General features: G+C 44.4%; 1 protein-coding gene across 7 annotated transcripts in view; it reads left to right on the top strand.

Annotated features, from left to right (window-relative positions):
• The window catches only part of PTAFR (platelet activating factor receptor), a 37,486-nt gene extending 17,013 nt beyond the window's left edge, over positions 1 to 20,473 (top strand). For 6 of the 7 annotated variants that reach the window (XM_032495644.1, XM_032495640.1, XM_032495642.1 and 3 more), the window contains one exon: positions 17,249 to 20,473. In XM_032495644.1, coding sequence (XP_032351535.1) covers positions 17,265 to 18,323 — 1,059 coding nt within the window. In that variant the 5' untranslated portion in view covers positions 17,249 to 17,264 and the 3' untranslated portion in view covers positions 18,324 to 20,473. Of the gene's footprint in view, positions 1 to 12,342; positions 12,491 to 17,248 lie in introns of those variants that run through there. The other variant, XM_032495643.1, reaches the window with a different exon arrangement.
• The last annotated feature ends 5,752 nt before the right edge of the window (positions 20,474 to 26,225 follow it).

The following is a 26,225-nucleotide window of genomic DNA, read 5'->3' as shown; positions in this document are numbered from 1 at the left end:
CCCCTGTCCTTTGCTGGCAGGAGGTCCTGATGTGGGCGTGGCAAACTGAGTTGCTGTCCCGACACTTGCTTACCTGTGAAGAATGAGGGAAGCAGCAGAGTCTCTCCCCGAGCATTCAGGCAGCTCTGATTTAGCTCTGACTGGATATGCAGCTGTGTTCCAGATGGTTAGAGGGTGTGTGTGTTTGTGTGTGTGTGTCGGGAGGTACGAGGGAAGCAAAAGAAAGAGACGTCCTGAACTTTAGGCACTGACAACCCAGCCAAGGAAAGAAGCCTACTCCAGGGGCAAAGAGATGGCTGTGGGCCTGAGGTAGGCACCAAGGTTTTGGTATCAGCTCTTGCTTACTGTAAGGAGGAGGAATTGGTTTGTTCCTTGTTATAATCTCACCCTTAGCACAGAGTTTGGCATGTCATACAATCTTGGAACGTGAACTGAGTAGTGGATGATAAAGCAGTATGTTGTACTAGGAAAAGGATAGACAGCAAGTCAGAGACCCAGCCTCGGGTACCAGTTCTGCCCCCGAGACTGCTGTCACCCTCGGCAAATCCTTTCTCTTCTCTGGGCCTCAATTTCCCCATCTGTCCAAGGAAGATTTGGGTGAGGGATTCACAGTCTATGGTGCTAATGACAAAATGTGTCTCCAAGACTGAGTTTCTGTTCCTGACTGGTGTTGGGATGGGAGAGGGGTGTGATGAGAGGCTGGGATCCTGTTTGCTTGTCCTTTTATAGGGAGACCTTTGTGTCCCCATCCCAGGCCTGTGAACAAGCCCTTGTTGAGGAGAAAGGGATCCTTCTCTTTTCCAGTGACAGCCCCTCCTTTCTCACCCAGGTCCCCATAGGTCCGCCTAGGAGGGGCCACAGCTGAGCTATATACCTGGCGTGCCTCCTGATGGGTCCGGGGAGAGCGTGTCTGGGTTAGGAGTGGAGCCCGTTCCCCAGTGCGGCCGCGTCTCTGACCAGCCGCCATTGGGGTCCTTGGCAGCAGGGTGGGAGGAGAGAGAAGCCTCTAGTGTATCTCTGTGTGTCTGTGCTAGTGTGGGGTGGACTGGGGAGTTGGCTCTGGCTATATCTTCGTGTGCCTGGGGCATGCCAACCTGTGGGTGGGCCCAGGGCAGCCCAGCAGTTCCCAGCAGCTGATCGTCAGCAAAACCAGCTGAGAAGTTGGTAGGCCTTCTTTCCCTCATGTCTTCAGCCAAAGAGAATCCAGAGCCTGTGTGTGTGTGTGTGTGTGAGAGAGAGAGAGAGAACATGTGGGGGGCAGACCACCACTCGGCAGCCCCTCCCCACCTCCCTAGTTCCACAGGCAGGAGACCCTCAGGGCCTCAGTTTGCAGTGGAGCTCAGCTGACTGATGGACAAAGCATGTGAAAAATTTGTGCAAATCCGTGTATACTTTATAAAACCTGTTTCAATTTCCCAAGTGCTTTGCTATTTACCAAGCTCTTTATCACTCCCCACAATTTTCCTTTTCACAACAATGTTTGAGGTTGGGGTGGGGGTTGGGTGAGGGGAAGCATCGTGCAGAAAAAGATCCTAAGGCTCAGAGCTGGGAGGAAACTCACTCTCAGTGGTGGATGGCACTGCTGAGGCCGCAGTCCGGACCCTCTGATCACAATTTCTATGATTTCTCTTTAGTCACTCTTGGTTGCTGCTCCCAAAGGACGAGAAACGGCTGCTTCGGTACACGACTGATTCATTTGCTCATTCATTCATCAACAAACATTTTCTGAGGGGGAGGGTGGAGATCACAGTTACTGAGCAGGAACCACGTGCATAAATTGCTTCATTCTGTACTTACGACTGCCTGGTGAGGAAGGTTCTATTATTACCTCTTTGCAAATGAAAAAAAGGGGGCTGTGAGAGCCAAAGATCAGCTAGGAAAGAGCAGAGCCAGGAGCAGATCTGGATCTCTGTGGCCACAGGACCTGTGCCATGTACCCTATGTTTTCCCGAAGGCCAGACCCTGAAGATGTTGGAGTCATTCTTGGTATAACAAAGGGGCGTGCCCCGTACTGGGGAAGCCCAGAGGAATAAGTGCCTCCCCCCTCCCTCCTCCCTGCCCTGGCTGACTTCCAGGAAACAGGGTGCAGGGGGAGTGGTTTGGGGGTGGTGACTCATAGACAGATACTATCTGGGCATCTGGGAGCCAGAAGGAGAGACCCAGGCCAGGCTCAGGGTCCCCCAGCTCCCCAGGGATGTCCTAGGCCAGCTGAGTGGAGACTGAGTCTCATCAATGTAATATCCATACCTGGGATCAGGTGGGCCCCAAGTGAGAAGGAAAGTTGGGAAACTCTGGTGCACAGGCCACCCCTGTCTCTGGGACCCTAGACCCTGTCCCTGATGTCCTCCTAGACAAGGAGCTCCATTCATCCACCGATCAATGTTCCCAGCATGGTGCTAGGGTCCTTGTACTGCAAACTGTGGGGAGCCTAGTGCAGATTCCCCAGAGGTCAGGATCCCTGCTCCCTTAATTTACCCCTCAAATTCACCCCTCAAATTCCTCTGCTTCCTGGACAAATGGTAATGAAACCACTCCATGAGGGGACTGTTCAGAGAGTATGAGCAGCTTGGCCAGGCCAGGACACAAATATCAAGCAACAGGAGAGGTCGAACTAGGAGGTCACTCGTTTATTGAACACCTTCTATATGCCAGGCTCTTTAGGGATTTTACAGCTTTCAACCTCAGAGCTATACTGTGAGGTCAAGGTCAATATTATTTCCATTTTATACATGCAAAAACTAGGATTCACAGAAGGGAAATGATTAAACTACAGTGTTTCAGTGGCCCCAGGGAATCTATGGACTGGGGGTGGCTGAGGCTGGTATGAGAGGATTTGGAAGTGAAGGATGAGGGACAGTGTGACTCTGTGTGTGTGTGTGTGTGTGTGTGTGTGTGTGTGTGTGTGTGTGTGTGTGTGTGTGTGTGTGTTGTCTGAGCCCTCACATCCAGGGAATTCCCAGCCCAGAAGGAAAGATAAATCAACAGCCATTAAAATGCACTGTGATATATTCTGTTACGGGAACCAGAGGCGGCACCTTTAACTCTTTCTTGAGTAGAGAAGTAAGACTAAAAGTAGCCAACATTCACTGAGCTCTTACTAGGGATCAGGCAGTTTCTGTTTAATCCTTACAACAACCCTATAAGATAGGTAATATTATTATTAGGTTTTTTGTTTTTCTGTTTGTTTTTTTACAGATGAGTAACAGAGGTTCATGACAGTGAAATTGTCTTGGGTGAAAATTGGCTGATAGCATTTTTGCCAACTGTCCTTAGCTGTCATAAAAAGATGTGACTGGTTCCCAGAAGCTTTCAGGGTTAATAATATATCTGGAAGCCTGATATAGGTGGCATCAAGCTGGGGTGAGCGTGATGTGAGCGGTTGCAATGACAGTGGTGCTATTTTGAGAAACATTTGATCTGATCTAATTGGCAGATTGTCTGGATTTCCTGTAGATTCAACTTTTTAGAGCTATTGATCATGAATACCATACATTATTCATTGAATCTTCACACCAGGCTGGGGAGATATGTGCTTGGAGTATTATGGGCTCCATTTACAGGGGAAGGACCTGAGGCTTAGAGACTGATAAGCTTGACCAAGGTCATGAAGCCAAGATGTGACAGAGGCAGGATTTGAACTGAAGTTTGTCTGACTCCAGAGTCTGTGGTCTTAACCACTGTCCTTTCCAAACACTTTATATCTTTCATCTCACTGGATGCTCACCAAAACTCTAGAGGGAAGATGTGTTATTGTCCCCATTTTATAGATGAGGACCAGAGAGGGGTAGCAGTTTACCAAATGTCACACAGCTATTAAGTAAAACAGTTGAGACATCTGATTCCAAATCAAAAATACACAATGTATTTTCAAATCTGCTATCTCTGAGGCCCATTAATTTTTTTTTTATTGTGGTAAAAAAATATGTAATGTAAATTTACCCTTTTAACAGTTTTTCAAGCATTATTAACTATATGATTGGCACATGGTTGTACCACAGATCTCTAGAATTTTTCATCTTGCATAACTGCATCTCTATACTCTTTGAACAACAGCTCCCTGTTTCTCCCTCCTTCCAGCCCCTGGCCACAATCATTTTACTTTCTGTTTCTATGAGTTCGATTAGGTACCGCATGTAAGTGGAATCATTCAGTATTTGTTTTTTTGTGATTGGCTTATTTCACTTATTAATATCTTCAAGTTTCACCCACATTGTAGCATATGATAGGGTTTCCTTCCTTTTTAAAGCTGAATAGTATTCCATTATACATGGATACCATGTGTTTTTTTTAAATTTTATTTTATTGAGTTATAGTCAGTTTACAATGTTGTGTCAATTTCCAGTGTAGAGCACAATTTTTCAGTTATACTGTTTAGCCATTCATCTGTTGATGGACATTTAGGTTGCTTCTACCTCCTGGCTATTGTAAATAGTGCTGCTGTGAACAGGGGTGTACTAATATTTCTTCAAGATCCTGTTTTCAGTTTTGGGGGAAAATACACCAAGGAGTGAGATTTCTGGATTATATGGTAGTTCTATTTTTAATTTTTTGAGGAACCTCCATATTGCTTTCCATAGTGGCTGAATCATTTTATATTTCCACCAACAGTGCCAAAGTGTTCCAATTTCCCCACATTCTCACTAACGCTTGTTATTTTCTGCTCTTATGATTGAGGCCCTCCTAATGGGTGTGAGATGATATCTCATTGTGGTTTTTGACTTGCATTTCCCTGATTAGTGATATTGAACATCTTTTCATATGCTTGCTGGCCATTTGTATATCTTCTTTGGAAAAATGTCTTTTCAAGTGTTTTGCTCATTTTTAAATTGTTGTTGTTATTGAGTTGTAAAAATACTCTATATATTCTGGATATTAACCCCTTATTGAATATATGATTTGCAAATATTTCCTACCACTCTGTAGGTTGACTTTTTACTCTGATTGTTTCCTTTGCTATACAGAAGTTTTTAAGTTTGGTATAGTTCCATATGTCTATTTTTGCTTTTGTTACCTGTGCTTTTGGTATCATACCCAAGTAATCATTACCCGTTCCAATGTCATGAAGTTTTCCCTCTATGTTTTCCTCTAGCGGTTTTGTAGTTTCTAGTCTTATGTTTAGGTCTTTAATCCATTTTGAGTTAATTTTTGTATGTGGTTTAAGATAAGGGTCAACCTTCATGCTTTTGCATGTGGATATCCAGTTTTCCAAATGCCACTTGTTGAAGAGACTATCCTTTTCCCATAGTGTAGTCTTGGCATCCTTGTCAAAGATCTTTTGACTGTATATGTGAGGATTCATTTCTGGGCTCTCTATTCTCTTCCCTTGGTCTATATGTCTGTCTTTATGCCAATACCATACTGTTTTGATTATTGGACTTTGTAATATGTTTTGAAATCAGGAAATGTGAGGCCTCCAACTTTGTTATTCTTTCTCAAGATTGTTTTGGCTATTGGGGGTCCTTTGAGATTCAATTTTAGGATTTTTTTTTTCTACAAAAAAAATGCCATTGGGATTTTAATAGGACATTGAATCTGTAGATCACTTTGAGTAGTATGGACATTTTAACAATATTCAGTCTTCCAATCCATGAACACAGCATGTCTTTCCATTTATTTGTGTCTTCTTTAATTCTTTTCAGCAATGTTTTGTAGTTTTCAGTGTGTAAGTCTTTTGCCTCCTTGGTTAAGTTTATTCCTAAGAATTTTATTCTTTTTGATGGTATTGTAAATGGGATTGTTTTCTTAATTTCTTTTTCTCTTAGGCTCATTTAAAAATCTTCATTTTACCAATGAGAAAATAGAGACTCAGAGTCATGGGGTGAGTTTAGTGTTTGAAAATTTGCTTCCAACTTCAATGCTGCCTGGCAGGAGTGAGAAGGATACAGAACAGACTCCCCCACACCCCTCCACCCCACCTTTGCCCCATTCAGTTCGCAACTTTGGGAAGCACAGGTAAAAGCAGGGCCCCAGATCAAAGGCATCTCTTCCCTGGGCCTTGCAGCATCTGAAGAGCCTATTCTCAGCCCATAGTATAGATCTCTGAATGGAGAAGTTGGCCAAAGAATGGTTTACTTCTTGCATCGGCCACAGCTCAGCCTGGAAGAGACAGGATGGGCCTCGGAGTTCAAACTCCCATCTGCCATTTCCCAGCTATGTGACTGTGGACAAGTCTTTTCTCTCTCTGACCTCACTTTCTTCCCTGGAAAAATAGGCATTTTGTAAAACTCACCTTGCAAGTCTGATCTGAGGAGGAAATATGACCATGGGTAAGAAGTGTCTATACATTTAATTAGTAAATGATGCCCAGTGTCCTGAGCTTCGGTGGACTGGCACCAGCTCTCCTCCAGTCATGTCCTCCCCGACAGAGCACAGAATCCTGGGATCCAGGAGTGAGTGCTCAGTGGAAGCCTGTGTCCTTTCCACACCCCCAGGCTTGTGGGACTGTGAGGAGCTGTTAGTACATGGAATGTGCATGAACTTGGATGTGACTGACTTATAGCTTATAAATATTTAGACATTTGTACTCTTGACCTCAAATGGCCCCACAAATTTGGGGGCCAGTGTGACTGGTAAACCCAACTTCCCAACCCACAGTCCTCACTGGGGAAGTAACTAGCACATAATTCCTTCTGCCCAAATCCTGGTGGCCCCTCCCCTCTGAATGTCTGGCTGAGGATGGGGGCCCTTCCTCCAGGTCCCCTAGAGGCTGGGAATGTTTCCAGGAAGGATGGGAATGGGAGGCAGTGTGGGGGCTGGGGTTGAACACTCTGCAGGGCAAAGGGTGGGAGATCCAGATGGCAGGATTCTTGTCTCCATGAAGATTTATGGTCCCCTAGGCCACTGCCAGCTAAGTGCTGGGCCTGGGCCTGCTGCCTGGCCTTACCCATCAGGGAGCCGTGCCCACACATTAAGCTGAATGGTATGACTCCCTCCTCCTTCTCCCTCCAAATGCTCATTCCCTTCCTGAGCTGTTGAAAGCTCTGTTGGCATTAGCCTGAGGCCCTGTCTGGAGCTGGCAGGAGGCCAATATGTGGGTTAGAGCCCCTGGGGTCACTGGCAACCCATATTCCCCTCTCCTGGCTTCAAGGGCTGGCCCAATCATGAGAGGGAGTCCTGGCCATTTGTGACTACTTTGCAGGCTTATATTTGGAACCATTGTTAGGTTTATAAGATTTTGCAGTTGAAGAAACAGGCTCAAGAGGTGAAGTCACTTGTCCAAGGTCACACAACAAGTAAGTGGCAGAGCCAGGGATGAACCCAGGTCTTTCTGACTCCAGAGGCCTTCTCCCCACCCTGCTATGCCTCCCCCAGAGAGACTGGACACCTTTCCTTCATACCAGTTTCCTCTCAATAATCGGCAGGGGCTTGATCATTCATTCATTCATTCAGTCAGTCCCCAATGTCTGACACTGAGCATAAAGAGATAAAAAAGATCTAGTCCCTGCCCTGAAGAAATCCCAGCCTGCCAAGGAAACAGCCACAGAAATCAATACTTACAACATATTGTGTCAGTTGCTATGGTGGGGGTTGAGTACCATGGCAACCCAAGAAAGAGGCAACTCTTTCTGCCTGGGGCAATCAGAGAAGGCATCCCAGAGGAAGCACTCTTTAGATTGGGTCTTAAAAAATGAGTAAGATTTTGCTGGATAAAGCAATAGGCAAAAGGCGTCCTCAGTAGGGGTAACAACTTGTGCAAAGGCACAGAGGTTTGAGGAAAAATAGAGGTTTTAGAGAAGTTCAGTGTGGCTGAAGTAGAGGGCAAGTCATAATAGAGGCTGGTACAAGGTGAGAAGGGAAAGGAGCTTGCACTTGGTCCTGGGCAATGGGGAGCCATGGAAGGTGTTAGATCACACAAGTATGTGGCTGGTAGTGTGTTGAGGCACAGCACTGCTCAAAATTCAGTGCGCACATGTATCTTATTAAAATATAGATTTTGATACAGCAGCTCTAGGGTGAAGGCTGAGATCCTGCATTTCTTACAAGCTCACAGGTGACGCTGATATGGTCCCAGAACCATAATTTGAGTAGTGAGGTTGTAGAGGGCTCACTCTGCCTTGTCTGGAGGCTGCTCTGGGGAGCAGGCTGCCACTGGTGCTCTTATGTCACTGGAGAGATCAAACCTCTACCATCTTCTTGGGTCAGCCTTCTTGCGGCCGCCACAAAGGAGTCAATCTTGTTGGTTGCTGGATATTTGTTCACTCGGCAAAGGTTTATCATGCTCCTACTCTGGCCAAGCTTGTGCTGGGTGCTGGGGATGGAGAGAGGAACTGGAAATGCTGCTTCTCAGTCCATGTCACCACCCTCTTTTGCCTCAGAAATAGTCTCTCTGCTTTCATTCCTGTCCCTTATCATCTATTCTCTGCCCAGCAGCCAAAGAGAGTCAAATCATGTTGCTCACCTGCTCAGTGTACTCCAGCGGCCCTCTGATACTTATAGAATAAAATCCAAACTCCTTATCGTGGTGTAGGAGTGATTTGGGGCTGTTGCCCTCTGATCTCATCCCACTCTTCCCATTTCTCCAAGAACACACTGACCTTTCAGTTCCTTGAACATGATGTGTTTATTTATTAGCTCAGAATATGATGAACTTATTCCCACCCCAGGGCCTTTGCACATGATACCCTTTGCCTGGAATACTCTTCTTCCAGATTTTCTCTTGATTTGTTCCTTCTCACTTTTTAGATTTTAGCCAGGAGAAGATATAGGTTTTGCAGGACTCTAAAGCTTGTACAATTTTGGGCCCCTCTTTGAATAAAAGATACCAAATTATACCTATACAATTGCAAACAAGGCCTAGGCAGTGGCCTTGAAGCTTAAACTTCATTGGCTTCATGGTAAATCTGCCTCTGGTTTCATTTATATGTCACCTCTTCTGAAGCCTTCCCTGGTCACTGTATTTTAAGCAGCCCCCTATCCAATCATCCTCATGTCACTATTTTTATTTCTAGTATTGAATTTATCATAGTTTGAAATTATCTTGCTCATTTCTCTCTCTATTTTTGTCTATCTTCTTTGACTAGATTGTAAGCTCCTCAAGGGCAGGAATCTTGCCTGTTTTATTCCTGCAGGGTCCCCAGCATTGTGCCTGGCACCCAGCAAGATGTCAGGTGAATGAAGGGACACGGTCTGTGCCCTCCAGGCCTAGTGGCAGGAGCATGCACACAGGCAATTTCAGTGGGATAAAAAGCTCTGAGCTTTGGGAGCCCAGAGGGTGGGCACTTAACCGGGCCTTGGGGGGAGGGGGCAGGGAGTGAAAGAATTCAGGAGGCTTAGAAAAAACTACCTGGAGAAGAGGAGGCCTGAGCAATCTTGAAGGATGAGCAGTAGTTAGCCAGGCAGAGAGAGGGGGGATGTCTGAACGAAGGCGTGGATGCACACGCCCCCAGATCTGGACGAGACTTGGCTGGTTACATTTTGGGTAATTTCAGGGGTTCTGCTGATGCTGGGTACCTAGTCTAGGATGAGGGCCAAGGGAGTGAGAGTCACATGGGGACTTGTGATTGGACAGAAGGTGGCAGAAGTAGGAAGAGCCTGGGTAGTGGGTACTGGAGGCACCAAGGACAAGGCTCTGGGCCAAGGAAGGGGGTATGCGCAAGACTTCCCCCAGCGATTCTGGTCCTGTATCTGGAAGGAAGAGGCCTACCTCTGCGGGGCCTCCTGTGTGGGCTGGGTGGACTAGGGAGGCTCTCTGGGGTCAAACACACCTGAGTACACATTGTCACAGGTTGCGTTCCTGGGAAACTGACTCTTGCTTGAGGTGTGTTTTTCCTGGAGTATTTTAAACCCAGATATTGTGTAATCTCACCTATAACTACTTCAACATGCGTATATAATAGATAAGGAATTAAAAATGTAAAAATATATAACTAATATATCACAATTACAACCTCACAAAAGTAGCATCAATTTCTTAAATCCATCTAGGACTTTGGGTTTGCATTCTCCCAGTTGCCTAACAAATTCTTTTCTTGACAGTTAGTTTGAATCAGGATACACACAAGGTCCACACACAGCATTTATTTGCTCAACTGAACTTTTTTTAAAAAATTGAAATATAGTCAGACAACTGAACTTCTTGACCAAGAATTTGACATTCCACTTCCTTGCCTCTTTCACTCCTCAATACATGCTTCAGAAACTGCTCTCCCTCTGATCATGGGAGAGAGGTTTCCAGGGGGCCCAAGGCAATGTTGGCTTTTCTGTCTGCATTGTATTTGATCTCCCTGTGGCTTTTCACACAGTTGGCCACTTGTTCCCTCGCTTTTGAAACTTTCCTCCAGCATGGCACTCCCGTGGTCCTCCTGCCTCTTCACCATCCTGTCCCTACCTCCTTCATAGGTTTCCCCTCCTCCTCAGACTTCTCTTTTAATGTTGGGCTCTTCAAGGTTTAACCCTGGGTCATCCTGGCTGTTTCTCAGGCACTCCACATGTGGTACGTCCTCCGCAGAATTCACCTTCCCCACCCCCACACTCTTCCTCCTCAGGGTCACTTTCACAAAGACGGACACCACCCAGCTCCAATCATCTGGGCCAGAAACCTGGCGGTCCTTGACTCCTCCCTTTCTCTCAACCAATAACATCCCATGCATCACTAGTTCTGTACATTCGACCTCCCAAATAATTCTCACAACCATCCATTTCCATCCACTCTGCCATGGCCCAAGCCTCCTTCGGCCCTCCAGACAATGGCAGTTATCTCTTTGCTGTCTCCCTCCCTCTAGTTTGATGCCCCTCCGATTCATTCTGTACACAGCAGCCATACTTATCTTCCCTAACTCCAGATCTGGCCTTGTCCCTTCCATGCTCCGCATGCTTCAATGACTCCCCATTTTTTGCAGAATCAAGTAAAAATTCCTTTGGCCCAATATTCAAGACCCAACTTCAGTTGACTGATGTTTACTTTGTAGGTCCTGTCTCTCCTCACCCCACCCTCCTGCCCCCGTTAAGTTTTAGCCAAACTGAAGGTCTCAGTTTCCCTGAGAGCAAGGTACCTCCTCTCCTATTCTTCCAGGCCTCTTCCTCTTTCCCAGCCATGTCAGGCTAACTCCTTCTCTCCCTTCAGCAGAGGCAGGAGTCGTTCTGGACCCTCAAGTCTGGGCTAGGGGCACCGTCTCAGAATTACCCTGACGTCTAGAACCTCCACCATCATAACATTTATCACTTTTCTGAATCTCTGTTTTGCAAAATAGTCTGTGAGCTGCTCACTGAAAGCCAGAGACTGGGTCTGTTCTCGGAGGCCTCAGTGCTCTGCCCGGGCCTGCAGCAGTGAGCGCTTATCCAGGGAACGCATGGGTGAGGAACTGAACGGGTGAGTTTAGCTAACCTGTGTGTGTGCCCCACTAACGTGGTGAGATGATTTAAAAAAAAAATTAATGCCCCCCCCAATTAAAAACCATGATGAACAAAATATCAAAATTTTAAATGAAGACAAGATCATAGTATCTGTCAGGGCCATATTAGAGCCTGGGGCAAAAGGGAAAATCAGTGATACTGATTTTGATTCTTTAAAACATTGCATTAAAATATTATTTATCTTGATTACTGAGGTTTTTTGCTCTCCTTTAAATTTTGCCCCCAGGTGAGCACTTTGCAAGCCTTACCCTAGCCTGGTCCTGGTGGGAAGACTCTCTCAGCAGGCCTGGGAGGGCATGGCACAGGGGGTGGGGCCCCAGAGGATGTCCTGGGTTGAGTCATCTGACTGGAGAAAGACAGTTTCTGGAGGACAGTTGTCCCTACCCCACTAAGCTGGAGCCTAAACCCAAGAAGAGGAAGGGACTTATTTAGTGGTGGGGGTAGGGGGTGGGGGTGGGAAGAAATGTGACTTCCTCAAAGACCCAGAGTGAGCACCACACACTGCCCAGTTGTGGGCTGCCTCTCCGCCTCTCAGGCCCCAGGAACAGGCTCCCCTAAGACATGTGGGTCCAGCAGGAGAAAGAAATAAGGCTAGTCCTAGATAAATGGGCATCTTAGACTCAAAGGAAAGAGGAGGGGAGGGGAGTGAGCTGAGATTGCGAAACATCTATTATCAAATTTTCTGGTCTCAAGATCTCTTTATATCCTTAAAAATTATTGACAGCCCCACAGAGTTTTTATTTACATGGGTTATACCTATCAATATTTAGCCTATTCAACATTAGAACTAAGATACTCTGAAACTTTTTGTTTTTAAATATAAAAACCAATAATAAATTCATTTCATGTTAACATGAGTAATCTCTTTACTGGAAAATAGCTAAATTTTTCAAAACAAACAATTTAGGAAGAAGAGTAGCATTGATTTACATTTTTCTGCAAATCTCTTCAATGTTGAGTTTAATAGAAGACAGCTGGATTCTCATATCCGCTTCTGCATTCAATCTGTTGTGATATGTTGCTCTGGTTGAAGAATGTGAAGAAAATCTAAAAGAAGGAGTATTTCAATCTCTTTTGAGATAATTGGTGATACTCTTTGATACTACATCAAAACTCCACAAATGGTATTTTCTTAAAGGTCAGTTGCAGTGTGAAACATGAATCTTATCAATGAACTTTTTGTCATCTGTTAACACCGCAATGTGTTAGTCTGTCTTGCCCTTTGAATCTTTTACTTCTGTGTAATTTTGAAACAGCATACTTTCCTCATTTGGAAAATATTGTCCCACTAAGATATGCAGGTCTTCCAAATATCGACCTTTCATTATAAGATATCAAAAAATTGCATTCATTAATATCACTAAACAAGCTCATCAGAAAACTCTTTAGATATTGAAAAGCTGTCAAGCTCATGCTGGCAGATACAAATTTTCCAGAAATTCTAATTTTCTCTTGAAAGTTCAAATTTTATCACTGGCAAACCGCCCCCATCATTTATTTTCCTTGAAGTGACAGGTTCACTTTATTTGTATTTGAGAAAATGTCTGCCAGATAGTCTCTGAAAAACATAGTTTGTCCGTCATTTTTTCAAATAATAGTGGCAATCCAAAAAACGGTTCAGCTCACAACTCGAACAAAGGCATTGGTTCTTTTCCTGAAGACAAGCACTGTACCCCAGTTTGCAGCAGAAGTGTACACGTGTTTTTCCCATTCTGATACACAGACTATTTAAAAGATGCATACTTAAGAGTTAATAAAATAAGGGGAGGGTATAGCTCAAGTGGTAGAGCACATGCTTAGCATGCATGAGGTCCTGGGTTCAATCCCTGGCACCTACTCTAAAAATAAATAAGCAAACCTAATTACCGCCCCCTGCCAATAAATAAATAAACAAACAAACAGACTAACTAACTAACTTAAAGAGTTAATAAAATGAATCATTTCCTTGCTTTATCATGGACATTTTCATGAGAAACTGGCTTTAAAATTTTTTTTCACATTGAGTGCATGGCTGTTAAAAATGTGACTTCTACGTCAGTGTGGTGTTTCTGCTTTGATTTGTGCTAAGGAGCCAGCAGTTTTTCTCACTCCTTTGTACCATCAGCACAAATGTCAACACAGTAAAAAAAGCGAACAGTGTCTTGGTATTATGACAACTGTTTTGACCTCACAGATCCCCTGGAAGCTCTCAGAGACAGTCCTCTCTTGTCCCTCATTTACATGGACCACCCTTTGGAAACTATTATCCTACAGCTTTGGGATCAGATGGCAGGGCCTCCTTTAGGCGTGGAAAAGATCTCAGCCAGGTAGAAGCTAGCAATTTTGCCGCTGGGGAAGCAGCACAAAACTGGAGTTCAAATCAACTGTGTAATTCACCAGGTGATTTGAGGGTGAGTTTTTTGTTTTTAAAGGAATAGCATTGATTTATTGAAATAATGGAACCTACATTTATTTAATTAACATAGACAAACCACCACCACACTAAATGAAACAAAGAACAAAACTTTTTCTCAATCATCAAAATTCCAGTTACAGCCAGTGGTTTGTTTAAACTCATCTGTCAGTATCTATAGACTTCAAGTGTTTCTCCTGCCCTGGGGCTCCCTAAGGGATGGGTATAAGTAACAAGGCTTTTTATCCATTCCTTTTCCTTCTCTCTCTCCCTCTCCCCCCACCCCCCACCTCCATTGCTTTTATTTATTGGTTCACGGTGCTGGGAATAGTGTTGAATAGACAGACAAGGTCCTCAATCTCCTGGTGCTCACAGTCAAGTGGGAGACTGGGAAACGGTCATACAAATATGAGTACGAGGTCAATGGCGCTTAGATTTACGACGTACAGGGAATTTTGAGATGGGACCTGACCTGGTCTGGGGCCGGTAAAGACATACTCCCTGAAGAAGTGATATTCAACTCAGGTCTGAAGCAGGAGTTGGAGTTGGCCAAGTAGACGTGGGGTGTGGACAGGGAAGAATGTTGAGGGTAGTGGTATGGGTATGGGAGGAGGCTGAGGCAGGAAAGTTCTGGGTAGGTTTGAAGACCCAGCGGGGAAGTCCATTTTGAGTGGAGCCTTGTGAGAAGGTGGCACAAGATGAGGGTGGAGTGGCAGCCTGAGGGTCAGGGCAAGGGCCGTCAGGTGGCCTTTTTTTTTCACTTTCTGGAACCTACCAAGCTATTTCCTGCCTCAGTCCTAGACCTGTGGAGATCCCTCTACCTGGAACGCTATTCCTAGGCTCCTCTCTCAGGCTCAACTGAAGTGTCACTTCTTTTCTTTTCTTTTCTTTTTTTATTTTTATTTTGGTGGGGGGAGGTAATTAGGTTTATTTATTTATTTATTTTAGAGGAGGCATTGGGGATTGAACCCAGGACCTCGTGCATGCTAAGCATACACTCTATTGCTTGAGCTATACCTTCCGAAATGTCACTTCTTTTCTAAGTAGATCCCTTTTCTATTGTCCATGCCAGCACCCCATTCTCCTCGTACAGCAACTATGTTTGTTTACATTGCCTTTGTCTGGCTGCCCCAGGAGACTGGGAGTTCTCCTGTGCTTACAGTGAGACTGACATGCTGTAGGTGCTGAGATACGTGTGGGATGAATGTGTGAACAAACAAACGAACACAGAGCTGGATTTGAGATCCTGGCTCCATCCTTTAACCTTGAACAAGTCATATAACCACCCTATACTCAGATTCCTAGTCTGTAAAATGAGGATTTTACTTCCTGTCTCAAAGGGCTTTTGTGAGACTCAAGTGAGGTCGTGTATGTGGAAGCAACTAGCAGGGTGCCTGGCTGCAGAAGAGGTTCTTCTTAGTGTTAATTGTCTTCCTTGCTTCTCACTGCCAATTCTGGGCTCCTTTCACTGTGCTGTGATGCATGATGAGCCTTACTGAATCTCATCTGAGTCTCTTGACATCCTTTCCTCCTTGGCTGCAACACAAACATCAGAGGGGCTTCCAGGCTCATGTGATGGCAACAGAGTGAGAGGGACAAGAGGGGAGGGGAGGGAGAGACTGATTCTGATGGAGAGTGGATGGAGGCAAAGAACTATTGAAAATGGACCAGACTTTGGGTAGTGGGATTACGGCAGTTTTTAATTTCTTCATTATACAACTGACTCAAACAACTGAGGGGTTAGGGTCCCAACCCTCTGCGCAGTTGAAAATCTGCTTATAACTTTGCAGTCGACCTTCCCTATATGGGTTTCCAGATCTGTGGATTTAGCCATCCGTGGATCTTGTAGTACTGTAGTATGTATTTAATTTTTTAAAATCCACATGTGAGTGGACCCACACAGTTCAAAACTGTGTTGTTCAAGGGTCAACTGTACTTAAACAAACAAGAAAACCCTTTTTGTTTTGAAATAGTTTTAAGCCTCCAAAAAAGTTGCAAAATAGTACAAAGAATTCATGCATGCCCTACACCCAACATTCTCTAATGTTAACAGTTTTAAAACCATAATACAATGATCAAAACCAGGAAACAAACATGGCTACAATATTATCTGAATTGTAGACCTTATTTGAACTTCACAGATTTTCCCCCTAATGATGTTTCTGTTCCGGGATACAATCCATGATGCCGTATAGCATTTTGTTGTCTTGTCTCCTTAACATCCTCTGATCTATGACAGTTTCTCAGTCTTTCCTTGTCTTTCATTCTCTTGACACTGTTGATCATTTTGTAGAATGTCTCTCAGTTTGAGTTTGTCTGATGTTTTCTCATGACTAAGTTGAGATCATGCATTTTTGGCAAGAATACCATGAAGTGAGGTTGTGTCCTTTTCAGTAACAGGGGTACATGATGTTGATGTGTCTTACTAATGATGATGGCACTCTTATTTTTTCACATTCTTTTTTTTTATTGAAGTGTAGTCCATTTACAATGTTAGTTTCATGTGTCCAGCAAAGTGATTAATGATGTTACTCTTAATTGCTTGGTTAAAGTATTGTCTACTGGGTTTCTCCAGTGTATACTTTTCTTTTAAAATTCTATTTTAAGCCAGGGAGGGCATAGCTCAGTGGCAGAGCACGTGCCTAGCACGCAGAAGGTTCTGGGTTCAATCCCTAGCACCTCCATTAAGGATAAATAAGTAAATAAACCTAATTATTTATAAACCTCCCCCTCCAAAAATATTTAAAATATTTAAGTACTAAAGCAATCAGTGATCCTAAAATATTCAAACAAAAAAGAAAAAGTGTAAAGTAAATAAACTCCCCACCAAGCCCACCTCATCTTCCCAGAGGTTACTCACCACTTTTTGAGGTGTATCCTTCTGGATCATTCTCTGTATCATACACACATATATCATGGTGTCATACCAACTTTTTTGTTTTGTTTTTCTTAACAATGTTATCCAGGGACAACTTTCCTCATCAGGACAATCAGATCTAACTCATTGTTTCTAATGACTGGCTGCTATTTCATTCTCTGGGTGATCCTAATATACTACTCTGCATTTTCCAGATTTTGTATGAGCACATGAATTAAGTTTTAACCTAGAACATTTTACCATCAATATTTTTGTTTCAAGTGTCATCAGTAGCAAAATATTCAAATGTCAGAATATTAAAAATTTTATAAGATAAAATTTTCATATATTTCATCACCAGGAGTAGATTATCTAAAACTTTAAGTGATGACAAGCTCAAGAATAAAAATAAATTTTTAAGTGGAATAGGAGAAAAAAAACTGAACTGCGACGGGTTTTACTGAATCTCAGATACCATTCATTTTAAAAACACACCATTATTTAATGTAGGAAGAAGAAAAATTAATTGGAAGATGCCATCAATTTTAAAGTTTTTCAAATGTGCAAAATGGGAGTCTCGGAATTGAGTAAATAAGATAGTCCCTTGTTGGCCCTTCGTTAACCAAAATTCCTGTGTGGTCTTCCAGGCGCGAGCAGGATCGTATGACCAGCTGCCCCTTCCAGCCTATGGTGATGGAGCCAAGTGATTCCTCTCGTGTGGACTCTGAGTTTCGATACACCCTCTTTCCGATTGTTTACAGTATCATCTTTGTGCTGGGGGTCATCGCCAACAGCTACGTGCTGTGGGTCTTTGCCTGCCTGTACCCTTCCAAGAAATTCAGTGAGATAAAGATCTTCATGGTGAACCTCACCATGGCCGACCTGCTCTTCCTGTTCACGCTGCCCCTGTGGATCATCTACTACTACAACCAGGGCAACTGGATTCTTCCCAAATTCCTGTGCAACTTGGCTGGCTGCTTCTTCTTCATCAACACCTATTGTTCAGTGGCCTTCTTGGCTGTCATCACTTATAACCGCTTCCAGGCAGTGACACGACCCATCAAGACTGCTCAGGCCACCACCCGCAAGCGTGGCATCTCTTTGTCCCTGATTATCTGGGTGGCCATTGTGGGTGCTGCATCCTACTTCTTCGTATTGGATTCCACCAACACAGTGCCCAACACGACTGGCACAGGCAACATCACACGCTGCTTTGAGCATTACGAGAAGGGCAGCGTGCCGGTCCTCATCATCCACATCTTCCTCGTGTTCAGCTTCTTCCTTGTTTTCCTCATCATCCTCTTTTGCAACCTCGTCATCATCCGCACGCTGCTCACACAGCCGGTGCAGATGCAGCGCAATGCAGAGGTCAAGCGCCGGGCGCTCTGGATGGTCTGCACAGTCTTGGTTGTGTTCATCATCTGCTTTGTGCCTCATCACATTGTGCAGCTGCCCTGGACCCTGGCCGAGCTGGGCTTCCAGAACAGCAGCCTCCATCAAGCTATTAATGATGCACATCAGGTCACTCTCTGCCTCCTTAGTACCAATTGTGTCTTAGACCCCATCATCTACTGTTTCCTCACCAAGAAGTTCCGCAAGCACCTCAAAGAGAAGTTGTACAGCATGCGCAGCACCCGGAAATGCTCCCGGGCCACCACAGAGACGGTCACCGATGTGGGCATGTCGCTTAACCATATCCCTGGCAGTTCCCTCAGAAATTAGTCCCTGACTGTTGGGGCTGGGCACAGAGGCTTATCCTCCTTGGACATCATGGACTGACTTGGGGAAAGAAGGGGTGTCTGCTGTGGTCTGGGCATGTCCTCCCTTGTCACTGGTGGCCTATTAGGTATAGAGGCTCTATCACCCAGGTAGGGATGGTGGCAGAGCCAGACTGCTGGAAAATCCAGAACTTGAATGAGCCCCTTTAGCTGCCTTTGGACACATGCCATGATAACCTTGGCTGGTACCCTCATCCTGAGCTCCTGAGCCTGATAGCTCTGGGAGGGATGTCAGGGCCAGGGGCAGTCCCTGGGGACAGACTCGGAGCCACCCAGTTTAGCCTTCCAGGGCAGCATTCCCAAATGAGTATGGCCTAAAGTTTTGGGCAACCACTCCTTTTATCACTAAAAAGGCCGAGAAGGGGTTTTGGGAAAGGGATGCCCCCTTGGCTGTGTGGCACTGCCTTTGGGACAAACTTTTGAGTGAGGATGATGCCACTTGGTCTCCATCCACAGGCACAAGGTCTTTGTGACATTTCTTAGGGGAAGTGGCTTGGTGGGACCTTCTTCTGACTCATGCAACAACCTGTCCTGAATGGTGACCAAAGAAGAGAAAATATGTGTAGACCAAAAGCTAAGATGGGGAACCTGTCTCCGGAGGCAGATGTGTCTTTCTGCACAGGTCTGGATCAGTTCTGGGGCAGAGGGTGAGACACAGGTGCTCCATCTTTCCATCTCAACAAGGGACCCTGATGAAATAACTCCCCAACTGTGGGTGGGCAAAGGCTCTTCAAAGCCAAATTGGGGCCATTTGGGCCACTGCAAGGCCCACAGGCTTCCACGGGAAAGGACGCTTAGGCTGAGAAGTGCCGGCTGGTGGGTGAAGCCTCCAGAATGGAACTGTCAGCTCTTCTCTCCCACCTCGATTTCTAGGGGGCCCCTCCGGATTTAGTTTCCAGGAGGTGAGAGGAGCAGCTATAATCCCAAGGGCAGGCAGGCGCTTTGGACTCTGGGCACAGAAGAGAGGGGAAAACTTCTCTTGAGGATCTCTAGATGCCTGAGCCTCCTTTTGCTCCCTGAGCGCCTGCAGTGTGAACTTGGCAGCCTCAGGCCCAGGGGCTTGGAGGAACCTTCCCTGCTTTCCAGAAACCTTCCTCCCTTCCAGCAAGTGTCCCCACAAAGCCAGGATTCTTGTTTCCTGCTTACTGGGCTGATTCTGATAAATGCCTCCAAATGGACTGGTAACCTGCTTGGGTCTGGGATGGTAGCCGTGGGCTGGACTTAGCGGATGGTGACTAGGTGAATAGTGCAGCGTACTTGAACTTTGGTGTCCCACAGACCTAGGTTCAAGTCATGGCTTTGTCACTTCCTACTCAGGGACTGGGAGCTGAGTTTCCTACCTCATAGAGTTGTTATGAGGAGCAGATACCTCGTGGTCAGGGCGACTGCTCATCCCATATTGTCCCTTTTTCTGAGAATTTGTCCCCTCTTATCCTCTGACAAGAGCTAAAGGGATAGAAGGTGAGCATCTGACTCTTGTGGTCCAGTTCTCTCTCAGGAATAAGCAGCAAGATTCAGGGATGCTCTTTCAAGCTCTGTAGGCCACTTGCCTGAAGACATAAATTCTGGAGGTGTGTGTGTGTGAGAGAGAGAGAGGGAGTGTGTGTGTGTGTGTGTGAGAGAGAGAGAGAGAGAGAGAGAGTGAAGAGAGAGAGAGATGTGTATTTGTGGCTGGCAGGGGGTAGGTATCTGCATGAACATAGTAGAGGAAACAGCTCTGCTCAGAGAGGAGAGGGAGATGTGCAGAGCAAGGCAAAGACCAGAGAGGGACCACAGGGACCTGGAGAGAGGAGGGAGTGGTGCTTCCAGGGCCTGCTGGCTCTCTTCCTCCCGGCCCAGCCCTTCTCAGAGCTCCACTTCTGCACTCCTTCCTTTGGGTCCTTGTGAGATTCCCCTGTTAAGATACATGCCCTTACTTCACTTAAGCTGATTTGAGTATCTATTACTTGCAACGAAAAGAGCTCTGAATGCAATAGATGCTCATATGCTGACGCACAGTGTTTGTTGAATTTCAGTTGTTTGTATACCCCCTCGTAATTTTTGCACTGTCCATGTGTCATCTGTTTACTCAATAAATATTTTTCTCGAAATCAAGTCATTTTTAAAAACTTAAAACTATTTAGTGTCTACATCTATCAAGATTCATCAAATTGTGCATCTGAAATACATGTAGTTTACTGTGCAGGAATCATACCACAATAAATGTGTTAAAAACAAAACAAAACAAAACAAAACAAAACAAAACAAAACAAAACAAAACAAAACCCTTAAACCTATTTAAAAGGATGCTTTAGAACTAAATTGTAAATGAAAATGAATGCCACCAGCCACATGTAGAAGGTAAACATAAACATAAAGCATAACTGTTAAAATCAAAATGTTTTTGGTGTCCTGTGTACAGTCACCTCCTATGCCCCACTGACTTGTACATCACACTTTAGGAAACATGAATGGAATGTATATAAATACAAACAGTCTGTACTCAGTAAGTGCTCAATAAAGAGACAGACAGTTCCGAGATGGTAAATTGTGATTGCCCCATTGCTACTCTCAGAATATTGCCCCAACACACAGGCCAGGGTCTCACAGGCCCAGGGCCCAGAGGAGTAGGGGCAGTATGTTAGGTTGTAGCCCATGCTACGTCCCTGCTGATCTCATCACTCTGAATACAACCACCTTTACTCCTCCGTGACCTCTGCCTGGTTTTGATCTTCTCAGATGCATTCTCCTCTTTTTAACCTAGCCCAGAACACCTCCTCCAGGCAGCCTTCCTAAATTCTTCCATACAGGGTAATTGACCAACAATATTTTAGGTCTGGGAGGGTGCAACTTTTTTTTTTATACCTTAATAACTATTGAAGTTTATCCATTTCAATGTATGTCTTTCATACCCTGAGCGCAGGAATTGAATCTTTTTTTTTTTAATTGAAGTGTAGTTGAAGAAACTGAATCTTCATCATCAGTGTATCCACATTTTTCATACAAAGCCTAGACTTGACCTCTGTCTGTCTCCAAAGCTTACTGCTTCCCCAGGGTGTAGCATAAACAGGAACACTGACATATACATGCACTTCATTTAAAAAGGGTTTAGGAAGATTCTTTAGGGACAGATGAGGAAGGAGTTTAATGTATATTCATATTTTAAAGAAAGATGTCAGGGATTTTCAGAGGATCAGAACACTTTGGAGCTGGGAGGGTCCCATCTCTTCATCTTACTAAGAGAAACATGGGGACTCAGAGGGGCTATGCGACTGCAGAAATTACACAGGGGGAAAGTACCGGTGTCTCTCCCTTCTTGCACAGGATTATGGCAAAAGCTGAGCTGTAATTCTTTCAATGAAACACCACCAATCAGGATTTCCAAGCCATCTGCACACTAAGAAGTTTTCCTGCTGCATTTTCCCCTGATCTCAGTCTTGATCCCAGGGAACTACCAGTGTTCTCACTTAAACAACACTGGCTCAGGTAAGACCTGATTCCTTACCTCATCCAGATCAGTCACAGACACAAGAGTAGTAAGTGTAGGTCACAATTGACTAGAACTGGGCACACCTGTGCCAATTTTTCTCATCTACGTTGTATCTGTGCTTGAGACCTAAGGCCACAGATTAAATAAAAACCCATCTAACACTTGTTTTTTGTGCAGGCTTGGTATTTCTGTAATACAAATCATGTTTCCTCTGACATCCTATGAGAAGGCCATCCTGTCTACCTCACCTACCCAGTCATCCATCCAGCCATCCATCCATCAAGATATCCAGTAAACACCTATGTAGTACCTATTTTAGTCCAGTAACTATGCTAAGTATGTTTTTTATCTACTGTCTCTCTGTAACCTCACACCCTCCTTGAAAGGTAGGTGTTTCAGTCCCCATAGAAATGAACAAAATAAATAAGGATCTGAGCTGACCGAATAAGACAGTGGATGCCTTCCAGGTACTTGGTACAGAAGGACAGGGGCTTATTTTTTGGTGAGCCCCAGATATTTGCTTGCCACTTTCACAAAATCTTATCTCATTGAGTCCTCACAACCACTGTACAGAATTGGTATTTTCATGCCCACTTTACAGATTGGGAAATTGAGGCTCACAGGTAAGGGCTAGTAAGTGACGGAGTAATATTCAAACCTAGATCTGTCTTAGTAAATATGGGTCCCTTTCCTTTTCTCCTCTCCCTGCATGGCTGTTACCTCGTCAAGCCCGTCTAGGCAGTGTTCTAGCTTTGATGTGTGCAGGGTAGGGGAACCTCTTTAGGGGAATAGCGGTTGATGAGGGCCCTGCCTTGCTGTTTCCAGCTTCCTCTTTGAGGGCTCCTGTGCTCCCCATACCAGTGGAAGCCCCAGCAGCAATGACTTTTTTTCTGGACTGAAGCTCCTGTGGTCAGCTAGGGAGGGCGCTCCTGCAGGTGGCTGGTGTACATGATGCGATGTTACGAAGAACTTCTGAAGCCAGAGTGTCATTGTCACTGAAGTGAGAAGGTACACCAAGTGGTCACCTGGAGCCTGACAGTTCTGCAAGAGGAGGGAACGGGGTGAGTGAAACCGTATAGCAGGCTCTGTGAAAGGAACTTCATGTCATTACCTATGGATGGAACTGACTCCTTCCCTGAATTACGTTTTTCCCCAGGGATCCTTATGGTTCATTCCCTTGCCTCCTTCAAGACTTTGCTCAAATGTTCCCTTCTCAGTGAGCTCTGTTTTGACCACCTCATTTAAAACAAAAACTGAGTGAGTGAAGTGTTTCCCAAGTACACATTGTGAATGGTTGGGTCATGTCCAAAGGTCATCCACTTTCCATTCCACCACGTTGACCTCCTCTGTAGATATCCTTCATGACACAGGATGTAAAGGCCCATATCAACCTTCCAGATAAGAAAAACAAGCATCAAGGAAGGAAATAACTCCCTGCAAACCTAAGTCCTGGACCAGAGGGCTTCACTGGAAAATTTTACCAAACATATAAAGAACTTATACCAATCCTCCTCAAACGCTTCCAAAAGACTGAAGAGGAAGGAACACTCCCAAAGTCATTGTATGAACCCACCCTGTCATCCATCACCTGGATACCCAAACCAGAGAAAGACAATACCAAAAAGAAAATTACAGGTCAATATCTTTGATGAATATAGATGTAAAAGTTCTCAACAAAATGTTAGCAAACGAAATCCAGCAATGCATAAAAAACATCATACCCAGGACATTTTTCACAGAACTAGAACAAATAATCTTGAAATTTATATGGAATCACAAAAGACCCAGAATTGCCAAAGCAATACAGAAGAAAAAAAAATGAAGCTAGAGGAATAATCCTCCCAGACTTCAGATAATACTACAGAACTACACTAATCAAAACAGCATGGTATTGGCACAAAAACAGACATATGGCTCAATGGAACAGAATAGAGAGCATAGAAATAAACCCACACACTTATGGACAATTAATCTTCAACAAAGAAGGCAAAAACATATGATGGAGAAAAGAGTCTCTTTGGCAAGTGGTGTTGGGAAAGCTGGACATCTGCATGCAAGTCAATGAAGGTAGAACACACCCTCACACCACACACAAAAATAAACTCCAGATAGCTTAAAGACTTAAATATGACATGACACCATAAAACTCTTAGAAGAGAACATAGATAAAACATTCTCTGATATAAATCGTAGCAACATTTTTTTAAACTCCTTTTTGCAAGGTGCTTCTCTTGTCCATTTTTTCCATCTGAATGCATGTTCTTTTCCATCACCATTCTCTAGACCCATGTTCCATGATAGTTCTTATGCACTCAATAAATGTCTTTGATTTTTATGTATCCTTTTGCAAAATGTAGCATTATTTTCTGTGCATATTCATTTAAAATTTACATAAAAGACATGATTTACATAAACTGGGGTATGGATCTCATTCTGTGTTTCATTTTTTTCCCACTCAGCATTGCTTTTACAATGCAACCATGCTGACGTGTATACACCCAGTTCATTGATACAAACATCTGCCTGGTCCTGTGTCGTGTGCATCTACACTGTACTTACCTATTATTCCTCTGGCAATGGACACTTAGTTGACTTCAACTCCCTTTTCTGCAAACCATGCTGAGCCTTCCAGATGTTCCCCTGTAGACCAATGTAAGAATTTCCCTGGTATGTGTACCTAGGGGTGACAGGTCTAGGTCATAGGCTACATTCATACTTAATTGGATGAAGAGCTCCCAGATCACTTCTGGAATGGCTGCGCCTGTCAACGCTCCTACCCATAGTTACATCAGTGTTTCTATTTCCCCTAGTTTCCATCCACACTTGGCATTGTCCAACTTTCAAACTGCTGGTAAGTGTGAAGTAAAATCTTGTTTTTAGTTTGGATTTCTCTCAAATTACTAATGGGTTTTTCATCATGTTCTTGTTAGTCATTTGAGTTTGAATGCAAATAATTCCACCTCCAAAGCCTGCAGTGTCACATAGTGATCAATAAAGTGGCCTTTAATTTCAGTTTAATTTCAACTTCTGATTCCACCTAGTCTGTGATTTCACCTTGCTGGGGCCTCTGTTTCTTCATCTATAAAACGGGAATAATTTTACTGTCAACATAATAGGAAGGTTTTGAGGATTTAAAATTGCTTTGACCAGTGCCTGGCAAGGAACAAGTACTTAGCAAATGCTATGTCCTATTCTGGCAGATTTTGTTGTTCTCCACACAGTCTCCTTTTCCACTCTAGCCCACAACACCATTGAACTCAGGTTCAGCTATTTGCCACTCAAAAATCAATACCCAAGAGAGGCAAATGATGGTAGAAAGGAAAGCTGCTTTTAATCAGAATGCTGGCAATCTGGGGACACGGTGGCCTCAGTGTCTGCCAAAAATCGTCTCCGAAGAGTTTGCTCAGCCATGAAAGTTTTTAAAGGAAAAAAAGGGAAGTAATCTCGGTAAATCATTGAGATGGGGGTCAGAATCATTCCCATCCCCCCTGCGTGCAGGCTTGTCGACTTCTTGTGATCTTTCCTTAGATGCTATCTTGTTTACACAGTTTGCTCATGAGATTACTGAAGGGGAAGCTAGGGAAGAGATCTGGTCATCCGTTAATTACTTAGTCTTCATTTCTACTCCTTTGATCCTTGAAAGAGTCAACAGGTTAGACAAGATATTGTGTGATTTAAAGATTTGAAAGGTGTTCTTGGACTGGAGATGAGTACAGCATGGGGGTGTCTGGTTGAAGGTTAGTGACAAGACAAAAAGGGCCTCCTGCAGAGAGCCCTTTCCTGCAAAGAGCTCTTTCCTGCCAAAAGCAGCTTATAAATCTCCAGTTGTCAGAATAGCATTCCATTTCTGTGGGATCATGGGCAAAGTTCTGCCTTCTGGAAACTCTTCATGCTGACATAGGGCATCGTATTCTGAGAGTGGAAGATGTCGACATGGGTCTATAGCATCTCTTTGCTGACAGTTGTGGATAAATGGTAAATGGTTACATATATGGGCAGAACAAACCACAATTATCTTGATGCCTGCAAAGATATAGATTACTATGAGCAATTGTGTTAATCCCATTCTCTTAAGGCCAGTTCTTGAACTGTGCCAACCATAGATTCATTCTGCTCAAGATGGAGCAGCGTCTGCCATGGCTGCAGTTAGCTTTCTCCCTCTGGTGGCACTTACAGTGTCTGTAAAACACAGAAATGTGCATCAGACAGTGAGTCTGTGACTCTATTGTCCTCATCATTAGCTGCTTGAGCCTGCTCTTTTGTGACTCAGGGAGGCCTGGGAGACTTCAGCTTTTCTATTAATGAGAGGCAGGCTGTACGGAGGGACCTTTGTACTTGGACGGGGGGTTTGCAGGGTTCTGCTCGGTTCCACCATCT

This window comes from Camelus ferus, chromosome 13 (genome assembly GCF_009834535.1).
Source record: "Camelus ferus isolate YT-003-E chromosome 13, BCGSAC_Cfer_1.0, whole genome shotgun sequence".
Taxonomy (NCBI): Eukaryota; Metazoa; Chordata; class Mammalia; order Artiodactyla; family Camelidae; genus Camelus; species Camelus ferus.
Note: the sequence above shows the minus strand (reverse complement) of the source record. Positions and strands in the feature narration are given on the sequence as shown.